Consider the following 11,627-nt stretch of genomic DNA (forward strand, 5'->3'; position numbering starts at 1 on the left):
TAATTGTGAGCGTACAGTCCAATTAATATTTTTACTACGTTAACAAGTCTTGTTATGCACAATCATCAACACTATATTGTTTTCTTTTGCAAGGGATATTTTTTCAAAAATTACGTATAGTGAATTGAAACTTAATTATACATTAAAGGTAACTTAAAATATTACGTAGAGTTTAGAATACGTCATTATGAGATCATTTATCAGTCGCAAATTATTTTAATCTCTCTATTCAAGTAACAAGGACTATATTACAATATCAACATCCATTATTTTACGTATTTTAATGGATAACATAGCCCGATGTCATGAAGTAACAATAGTTTAAGAGAAGTGATACAATTACAAAATAATATATTAAAATAAGCAAACTGTATACAACTTTGCATACTATAAAATATAATTAAAACAACGGTATATAAATGTCACACACCATGATATATGTATGTATACAGGTCGTTTAATATAGAATGTATAACATTAAAATGACTCGTGACTGACGTTAAAAACAATATAATTTAAAATATAGTTGCAAAATCGCATCACATAAGATGCCACAGCATAGCTTGATATGCTTTCATCCCACATGAATTAAAAAGTACGTCAATTGACTAGTAGTTTCAAAGATTTAACCTGGGTTAAGGAAGTGTATTTTTCGGTGTAAAAATGTAACATCTGAACCATTTCACCCAGTTTAATTTTCCAGGCGAATAGATTCATAGTTTAACACTTTCATAGACATTGAACTGCCATAGCATTCATTACAATTAAACTTCTATTGTGCCTGGGTTAGTGTCCGTTAAGTGTTAACAGCAATAAATATGACTAAAGTACGGCCAACGAGAAGCGATACCAAATGTAAACAAAGTCAATGTCATGGTCATTTGGAATAGCAGGGGTTTGACTTTGACATAATATTTTGGCGGGAGAACGAGATATCACGACAATAGGGATGTTTCCTGGGTCAAAAAGCAAGAGTTTTAATTAGTCCGTCAGTTAACTTATCAAAAAATACTCTACACGTATTTTTCACTTTTTCAAACTAATGAAAATTTAAAGAGATAAAGCGCGCCAAAGTTCATAAGAAGAGGCCCGTGACGTCAATGCTTGCATAAAAGTGCCGCACGTTGTGACGTCATGCAGAACTTCAACACACCATAACTATGTAATTATTTGTTAGATTGACAAATAAAAATATATGTGTCCAATATTTTTTGATATTAAACATGACGGACTAAACAATTTTTTTTTGGAAACTAGCCTATTACACAAGATGGGAAGAGACAGAATATATTGTCAGTTCGAGAGTCGAATCGACCGATTGTATCGCTGCTAACTGGCCGCACTTTAGAGTAAAATTGTCAGCAGAAATCTTGACCGAGTCATTTTAACGTTACCCATCGCAACCCTGTATAGAAAACAAAAAACTAACCTTGCACAAAAACAGTGTTGACGCGGCACAATCAATTGAAACACGTCCGTAGACACGACACAGCCTCACGCAATAGACGTAGTGGGAACCGCCGAGTCTCTGTCCCGCGAGAGAATGTCCCGCCGGTCTCTGAGCGAGTTGTTCCGCCGCAGCTCGTCCTTGATGGAGCTGTCCCGGGACTCGAGCCCGCGCCGGGGGGAGGAGGAGGCTTCTCTGCATTCGGACGACGACCGCTTCGTGTGTGCACCTGTGGCATCATCAAGCTGATAAGACTCTAATGTACTAAGTAATACGGTACACATTCCGATGAGAGAGCGACCAACGGTCAATGGGTAGATTAATTTCACCGCCGATTCTGAGTAATCGGGTGGCCGATTGGCGCATAAGTCGCTTGCCACGCGTCAAGACCCTAGTTCAAAACCCATGACAAAAAAGGTTTTTCTATTAATCCTTCTCACTCTACTACATGGAAAAGAAAGAGAAAACAATACTTCCAAAAAATTACAACAAAAACAATCGTCCAGAAAATTAAGAAATAATCCCGTAGTGTGCACCGTCTCTTTCTACGTCAATAAGTTGGAAAGAGAAAGACACTAACCACGCCCTATTAGAACGACAAGACTAATGAACAAAAGAGCATCATCAAACTAATAAGCTCCCAGTTAACTATAAAGTGCACATTCCCGGGACAGAATGTCCCGCCGGTCTCTGAGCGAGTTGTTCCGCCGCAGCTCGTCCTTGATGGAGCTGTCCCGGGACTCGAGCCCGCGCCGGGGCGAGGAGGAGGCTTCTCTGCATTCGGACGACGACCGCTTCGTGTGTGCACCTGTAGCATCATCAAGCTGATGAAATGAGCTCCTAATGCTCTAGGAATTACGGTTTATATTCCAACCAGAGGAAGACCGCTTTGTGTGTGCACCTGTGACGTGCGACGTAAGAGGTAATATGAAATATCGTCAGGACGGGAGAAAGTCATAAATTCCACCTTTATTATAACGATGAATAACAACAAAGGTAAATTGAATACATTCCCCCTGTACCACGATATTGTCGATAGCTTTTATTGGACAGGCCCCTAGTCGCGACACCGCGGCCGCAGTCCACATCCACAATGTGGTTGAAGGATGCGGATATTGTTCTGTCTCTCTTCTACTTACTGGAGGAAAAAGACATAATTTATGAATATTTTCTACACTTGGGTTTTGTACTTGGTTCCCGACGCGTGGGAAGCGACATTTTTGGGAGTGCCTCCGCTGCCGGCGCCGGTTCCCAAAAATATCGCCATTGGGAACCGGCGGTGATACCACGTGATACGCTGCCGGCACATCGCGGCAGTCAAAACGGCTACCGGCACTGGCACTCAGTTATGGCGTACTTTTTAATTACTTTAAAGTTTGTTTGTATTGTTTTTCGATAGCTGCGAGTTTGTGTGTTTCTCCAATGATTTGTATAAAAATGGTGATAATATTCGTCTTATGAAGAATCAGTGACCGGTGCCGGCTGCCGAATCAGCCCCGGCGCCGGCAGCGGAGGCACTCCCGACATTTTTACCTTCGCGCCAGCGCACTTTGCTTGCGACGCTGAAAACTCGACGCACTTCCTTCTCTAAAACTCTACTAAGCGACTCACCCGACAGGTCCCGGTCGGCGCAATCGCGGTCGCGGCCGCAGCTCATGATCTCGTGGTCGAGGGAGGCCGACGCGGTCTGACGTCACCGTGCGCTCATAGTAGAGACACGATTGTTCTCTGTCTTTCTCTTACTTATAGATAAGAGTCATTAATGCTACCATGTTTTTTTACTCACCTTACTCAAATCTTTGTAGCAAAGTTGCTCTTAAATCAACTACACAAGAGCCCAGTGTTTTCTGATGACCATGTTCTCATATTGTTTTGTCTCTCTCTACTTACAGAAGGTACTGCGAAACCGTAGATACACGTCTACGTGGAAGCGAGTCTATATCTGTCACCGTCGCTCATGCTAGGATCTCGCTTTGCGTGAGAGGGATGGCAACATTCGAAACTTTTATTGGTAATGGTTTCCCCCGTATTCTTTTTTACTCGCCTTTTTACTATGCGGCTTTTGTCAGAAAACTTAGAAAAATCTTAATAAATATTTTCCAATCTTGGGGTTTGAACTCGGTTCCCGGCGCATGAGAAGCGACAATTTTACCTTCGCGCCAGCGCGCTCCGTACACCAAGCGGCGAAATCGCAGCACCTATTGAAATTAGAACGCCCCTGTACCACGATATCTTCATAAATGACTTACCCGACAGATCCCGGTCGGCGCGGTCGCGGTCGCGGGGAAGCGACATTTTTACCTTCGCGCCAGCGCGCTCCTTGCTTGAGACGCTGAAAAATCGATGCACTTTTTTCTCGCTAGGCCCCTGTACCACAATACTCTAGCGACACACTCACCCGACAGGTCCCGGTCGGCGCGGTCGCGGTCGCGGCCGCAGCTCATGATCTCGTGGTCGAGGGACGCCTACGCGGTCTACGTCACCGTGCGCTCATAGTAGAGACACGACTGTTCTGTCTTTCTCTTACTTATAGAGAAGAGTCATTGATGCTACCATGTTTTTTACTCACCTTACTCAAATCTTTGTTGCAAAGTTACTCTTAAATCAACTACACAAGAGCCCAGTGTTTTCTGATGACCATGTTCTCATATTGTTTTGTCTCTCTCTACTTACAGAAGGTACTCCGAAACCGTAGATACAGGTCTACGTGGAAGCGAGTCTATATCTGTCACCGTCGCTCATGCTAGGATCTTACTTTGCGTGAGAGGGATGGCAACATTCGAAACTTTTATTGGTCGTGGTTTCCCCCGTATTCTTTTTTTACTCGCCTTTTTAATATGGGGCTTTTATTAGAAAATTTTGAAAATCAATTTTAATAAATATTTTTGACACTTGGGGTTTGAACTTGGGTCCCGACGCATGAGAAGCGACATTTTTACCTTCGCGCCAACTCACTGCGTACTCCGAGCGGCGAAATCGCAGCACCTATTAAAATTAGAACGCCCCTGTACCACGATACTCTCGTTAATCACTTACCCGACAGGTCCCGGTCGGCGCGCTCGCGGTCGCGGCCGCAGCTCATGATTTCGTGGTCGAGGGAGGCCGACGCGGGCTGATGTCACCGTGCGCTCATAGTAGAGGCACGTTGTTCCTGTCTCTCTCTCTCTCTTACTTATAGAGAAGAGTCATTGATGCTACCATGTTTTTTTACTCACCTTACTCAAATCTTTGTAGCAAAGTTGCTCTTAAATCAACTACATAAGAGCGTGTTTTCTGATGACCATGTTCTCATATTGTTTTGTCTCTCTCTACTTACAGAAGGACTACTCCGAAACCGTAAATACAGGTCTACGTGGAAGCGAGTCTATATCTGTCACCGTCGCTCATGCTGGGATCTTACTTTGCGTGAGAGGGATGGCAACATTCGAAACTTTTATTGGTAATGGGTTTCCCCCGTATTCTTTTTTTACTCGCCTTTTTAATATGCGGCTTTTGTCAGAAAACTTAGAAAAATCTTAATAAATATTTTCCAATCTTGGGGTTTGAACTCGGTTCCTGACGCGTGGGAAGCAACATTTTTACCTTCGGGCCAGCGCGTTCCGTAAATCAAGCGGCGAAATCGCAGCACCTATTGAAATTAGAACGCCCCTGTACCACGATACTCTCGTTAATCACTCACCGGATAGATCCCGGTCGGCGCGGTCGCGGTCGCGGCCGCAGCTCATGATCTCGTGGTCGAGGGACGCCGACGCGGGCTCGGCGGCGCGCCGCCTGACGTTTTGCTGCAATCGCACGACTGACATTACGTACATTACTGATGCCGTTGCGTTTGGATTTGGTAGCAAAATAAAAGCAAAAAAAATATTGAAAATCATAGTCTCATATTCGCACAGCGAGATTTGAGGCGATCACACGCAAATTTTTTTGTGTATTTTAGCGCAGCGTGAGTTGCGATCAACACAAGCAAAGATTTGTATCTGTATACGCTCGCAGCGCTGACGTGCGTAGTCTGACTGACAATTGATTTCTGTCTCACTTGCACATATTTAGCAAAAGCGAGATAGCAGTGTATTCGATATTCGAACTTGAATGTGCAAGCGATATTATTATGTGTTCTGTATTCAAATATTACTTACACCAGTGTGAGTACCGTGATCATCTCAACTTTCGCTGCGCGTACTAAAACTGTGCGGTTATGATACTAAAAGAAGTATGGATCATTTAAAGGTATGTAATAATTTTCCAAATGAATAAATAACACAATAATTAACGTACTTTTATGTGTACTTGTTTGGAGTGAACTTTAAAAAGCGATACACATTTTTCTTTACATAACGTCCATCTTACATCACACACGATTAAAATGTTGAATTTAACAACTCAAACTTGAAAAATAAATGAAATTAACAGAAAAGCACTAATTTATTAATGTATATTTACCTTATATCCACTAGATCCGCTGGTGACAGACGAACTGGATCCCAATGGGTGAGTTCCATTCTGGAAAACAAAAAACAATCATTCAGAAATAGCCAATAATTTGTCCCAGCGTTGGTGCCAATACTATTTGCTTCAGCCACGTTGGACGAGTAGCATTGGGACCAACGTTGGAAGCATAAATGATGCTTAAGATCATAGTAGACTTATCAACTCGGAAAGGGATCAACACTCTATCACCTTAATTTCGCGCGCTATCAACCGCGAGGCGAGGCGTTTACGTTACGGTGCGGATCAGTGTGCGTTGCAGTATGGAGTTTCATACAAATAATACTGACCGCCTCGAGTTGATACGGTTACGATCCCTATCCCTCGATATTTTTTCTTAAAGTTTACTTAGGTAAACCTTTGTTTTGTCTCCAGTCATCTGCTTTGGAATGGAGGGAAGTCGAACCTTAACTTCAAACTCCTATGTTCTTTTTTTTATGCATAACAAGGCTGGTATTTGACCACAAACGCACCTGTTGTTAAGTGGGATGCAGTCTAGGATGGTACATATCTGCCCTGTAAGTGCCTATTCACTCTCGCCTTGAAAAGGCCCGGATTATAGTTTCCGGGAAAGACATACTTCTGATTAATTTCGTTGCGGGTCCAATGACAGTTTAACTTTCTAAACAAACTTAGCCTTCACTGGTTGGGTTTAGCCAGAGTAAATACAAATGAGTAGGTCATCTTCATAGAAACGCACCGAGCGCGGTTTGTATGTGACCGCGCCAATACGTATGCGGCGCCCACGCACACACTGACAAAAAGACAGTGCCGGAAATTGGCGTCTTTTTTTTTCGCGCGGCCATCGACCAAACCATGTTTTTGGTTACAAAACAGTGTAATAAACCAAATTTACTATGACATGTATACTTCTAAACTCAGTCTGAACTGAGTTACGAGCATTAAAAGTTTGATGTTTTACATACTAAGATTTGCTTTTTGCGCGCAAGTTTTGTAAGAAATTGCAACAAAATAGTGACGTCTTTTTTATTGCGCTGATTCTGCTCCATACTGATGACTGGAGCCTATAATTGATGTTATTGTTTGTTTACGCATAAAATGTCACTATTTTTTTGCAATTTCTTACAAAACTTGCACGCAGAAAGCAAATCTAGTATGTAAAATCATCAAACTTTTAATGCTCGTAACTCAGTTCAGACTGAGTTTAGAGGTATACATGTCATAGTAAGTTTGGTTTATTACACTATTTTGTAATCAAAAAATAAGGTTTGGTCGATGGCCGCGCGAAAAAAAAAGACGCCACCTTCCATACAAAATCTGGCATTGCCATTTAGCGGGGATTAGCGGGGAGCCTGATTGAGCGATGACCTACTCATTTGTATTTACTCTGGTTTAGCGGTCAAGCTGTAGATCCTGGCTGCACAGGAGTTTTAGTGGGAGCGAGAGGTGGGATAGTCTTCTCACCTGCTCCAGCTGGTCGATGGAAGTATGACTGGTACTCTTGGCCGCGTCAATGACTGACGAGTCGCTGTCGTGGTCGGATTGCTGATGAGGCGTCTCTGGACTGTCTGGGATCTCGCCGGCGGCTGGAAAGAAAATTTTATTAATTATCAATCTATACTTATCTATAAAAGCGAAAGGTCACTACTGACTCACTCACTTATCACGAAATCTCAGAAACTACAAGTGCTAGGAGTTTCAAATTTTGCATGGGGGTTCCTTTTTAAACGTAGATGATGCTTATTACAGGATTTTCAATTTTATGCTTCACTTAAGCAAGCATCGTTAATACGGGCGAGTCACACTATACATTGTTGTAGCAAACTCGCCCTTATTTAGAACTGTATACAGACGCCACAGTGTCTTGGTCGATCAACCACGATAAGGAAACCAAGGTGGAATTGCTTCCTTAGACAAGGGAATCTCATCTCAGTTTCTATTATACCAGTCAGGGTCAAAAACTTCGTCACCGCGATGCAGGTTAACTCGTGTCTCAACGCCATCTGTCGGTGAAGGCTAGCACTACGTGTTACCGTGCGGGTGTATGTAGCGGAGGCGCGCGCCATACCCATACTAAAGCCTGGTCCGTGAGCACGTAAAATTTTGTCTAATGACCCTAAGCTACCCATCCTTATCGCTCGCGCGTAATTATATTGCTGTCGCGACTGTGCGACGGGCGCCCGCAGTGAGTGTGCGAGCGCAAGAGCAACATTATTACGCGCGAGCAATAAGGATGGGTAGCTTGGGGTCATTGAACAAAATTCTACGTGCTCACGGACCAGTATAGAACTCAAGTATCAGCGCTATCTGTTGGTAAGGACTAGCACTACGTATTACCGTGCGGGTGTATGTGGCGCCATACTAACTAGAACTCTTGTATCAGCGCCATCTGTTGGTGAAAGCTAGCACTACGTGTTACCGTGCGGGTGTATGTGGCGGATACGCGCGCCATACTAACTAGAACTCAAGTATCAGCGCCATCTATTGGTGTTACCGTGCTGTATGTGGCGGAGGCACGCGCCTAGTTCTAGTTAGTAAACTATAATTCAAGTATCAACGCCATCTGTTGGTGAAAGCTAGCACTACGTGTTACCGTGCGGGTGTATGTGCCGGCGCGGCGCGCGGGGCGAGGGCGGGTGCAGCGCGGGCGCGCGGGACGCGCCGGGCGCGCGACACACGGCCGCCTGGACGACCTCGCAGACTCGGCGGAAGCGCCTGATGTTGCCTGTTGGAAAAGAGGATAAATTAAGATTTTTTAGTTGAGACTGGCAAGATTAGCATAACCATTTTTTAGGGTTCCGTAGTCCTGACAAGGAACCGTTGGATAGGTCTTTTACAATGGCTTAGGGGTTTCTAAGACCATATTTCGATTTAGGTGCAAAATGTTAAAGTTTAAAGTGCCAATTTTTGTTCGAGTAGGGCGTCCCCTCCCTCTAAAAACTAAACTGTTGGCTTGAAAAATCTGAAAAAAATCATGATCATAGTGCTTTTTATGAACTTTCAAGGAAAACTATAGCCGTTAAGATAGATCAGTTAGTTATTATAGACGTTTTACTCATGTACTACAAAATTTCATACCTAATAAAAAATCCTAAGAAGAAAATAGTAAAAGTGACTTTAGATGAAGTAATTGCTTCCTTCTGAAGTATATTGTGGTAACGACGGACAACTACGGAACCCTACACTGCGCGTGGCACGACACGCACTTGGCCGGTTTTTATGAGACTGTATCCATTACCAGACTGCAATCAAACGCCCTTTTAGCTCGGAACTTTCTCCGCCCAAGTTAAAAAACTGTGAGCACATTCGTTCGTTCGTTCGTTTCAGCCAAATGACGTCCACTGCCGGACAAAGGCCTCCCCCAAAGTTTTCCACAATGAACGGCCCTGCGCTGCCCGCATCCAGGTTCTACCCACGACCTTTACCAGATCGTCGGTCCACCTAGTGGGAAGCCTGCCTACGCTACGTCTTCCAGCCCGTGGTCGCCACAACCGTTTAAGAAAATACTTTCGCGTTCCTTATGGTGGGTTTATATTGTCTAACGAGCGACTGTAGTTTAAACGTATGAAACTAATATTATTTTCTGATGCGTCACAAGCACAACACAACACATAAGACAATATAAATCCACCTTCACTTCAAAAGCGATGTTTGCTTGGGTCCTTTGGTAAACTTTTAACTAAACCAACAAAAATTCTGTATTCTGCGAGGTCTTTAACATAAATTAATCGTCTCCCGTATTTTCTAGAAATAAATTTTATTATTTTCTACTACATTACTAATACAGGGTGTATAAGACGTTACACAACGTGTAATGGAAATTCTTACCCGATAGTAACGTGAAGGTGATAGCATACAGATACTCCTTCCCGTTCTCGCCGGGTGCTTTGGTTATTGTCGATATATCCACCTGTAACAAACAATTTCACAATTCAATAATTAGTAAAAAACATAGGAAACTAGTAAAAGGTTCTCAGATATTCATAAGTTTATTGCTGTAGAAAGTTTTTAAATAACTGTAACCGTTATTAAGTATTAGGTGATTGCGTTTCTTGCGCTGTTTCTTCTCAACACTGGCCCATTTATTGTCCCGAAGCAGTGGTTAGGGTTAAAGTAATACTGGGACGGGTAAAGGCCTATTTTTTAACATGTCACTTTTAAATATCAAATCAAATTTCTTTATTTGCGTAATTAACACACACTTTCAAAAACTATAAATATCATACAGCCTATGTCATTCAGGCAATTTTTATATAGTTAAATTTTATTAGGGATAATTTGTTATGCAGGAAATTACAACAATATGATTTTGATACGCTTTGCAAATGTTCACATTTGTACATCAAGTAGTTTCCTACTTTTTCTAGAGATAAAGAAACACTTTCCTGCAGTGAAACTTACAAACATACAAGGTTTATTTCTTTGCAATATTAACGTAAATAATATCTGCGATTCACCTGAAACCGGACGTGTCGCTGGAACATGGCAGGTGCGTTGGATCCGCGCTTGTATTCCACGCGAAACGACATCGGGCTCAGCACGCTGTGAGACAGCTCCGCTATCTGTGAAGAAATAAATAGGCTAGATGACAAAATTTCTATTATTTGTCCGTCAGACAGATAATTAGAAAATATTAGACTCATATTTTTAATTTTCTTTCATAATTAAATAATAACAGTGCTACATCGAGTTGAAATGGTGCGATACGTCACGCTTGAGTAGAATTTTTACTCAAAAGTGACGTCACGCGACATTTCAACTCAATATTCGATTATGGAAAAAAATAAAAAATATAAGTCTAATATTTTCTAATAATAATTATTTGCATAAATATAAATAATAACGTTTATTTCAAACAATTTTACAGTTCACACTGGATAGTTATACAATTTACGGATTAACTCCTAAGTTAGTGGATAAAATATGGCACAAATGTTGAAAAAATATAGGCTGTGACACCCAACACCAGTAAATGATATATCAGTGAGCCCCAACACAAATCATAGTGACACCCCAACACTAGTTCAACACTAATAAGTGACCCCCAATAGTAGTTGCTGACTCTCAACTTTGTTCCCTGAATCTGTTGTTGTCAAAATAAAATTATTTTCTTTCTTTCTTTCTTTCTTCTTTTCAACACTAGTCCAACACTAGTGAGTGACCCTCGCGTGACGTGCGACACTAGTGCACGACATAGGTTGGTGGTAGGGCTTGTTCTAAGTCCGCCTGGCTAGCTACCACCATCTTACCTAAGTCTGTCGCCATAACAACAATGTTAACAGCATTATTGTGTTCCGGCAGTTAGAGGTAAGATAGCCAGTTCCTCCGTGGTTGAGGATTCCGGGTGAAGCTCACTTCCATCTTTGGCCTGATCGTCACTTACCATCAGGTGAGATACAGGCCAAGAGCTTACTCGTTGTGGATAAAAAAAAAACACAAGCCCAACACTAGTTATTGTCCCTCAACATTAGTCCAACACTACTTAGTTACACTCAACACTAGTCAGTGACCCCTCATTCCCCTCAAGACTACCCCGACACTAGTTATTGCCCCCCAACACTAGTTGATGCCCCCCAACACTAGCTCAACACTAGTTACTGGCTCTCGACACTAGCCCGACACTAGTTGCTGGCCCTCGACACTAGTCCAACACTGTTATTGACCCTCAACACTAGCCCAACACTAGTCCAACACACTTACTGACCCTCAACGCTAGTCCAACATTACTATTTAC

General features: G+C 42.5%; 1 protein-coding gene across 1 annotated transcript; it reads right to left on the reverse strand.

Moving 5' to 3' along the window:
- Positions 1-1,334: 1,334 nt before the first annotated feature.
- Positions 1,335-10,455, reverse strand: LOC114361309 (serine/threonine kinase SAD-1-like; the record flags this gene model as incomplete). Its single annotated transcript, XM_028316303.1, has 7 exons — positions 1,335-1,676; positions 5,127-5,229; positions 5,888-5,947; positions 7,358-7,479; positions 8,487-8,618; positions 9,722-9,803; positions 10,351-10,455. Coding segments are annotated over 7 exons (786 nt in total), but the record flags the coding sequence as incomplete, so codon positions are not given.
- Positions 10,456-11,627: the final 1,172 nt, after the last annotated feature.

Source organism: Ostrinia furnacalis, unplaced genomic scaffold (genome assembly GCF_004193835.3).
Source record: "Ostrinia furnacalis isolate ACB-3 unplaced genomic scaffold, ASM419383v2 OfSCF5553, whole genome shotgun sequence".
Classification (NCBI taxonomy): domain Eukaryota; kingdom Metazoa; phylum Arthropoda; class Insecta; order Lepidoptera; family Crambidae; genus Ostrinia; species Ostrinia furnacalis.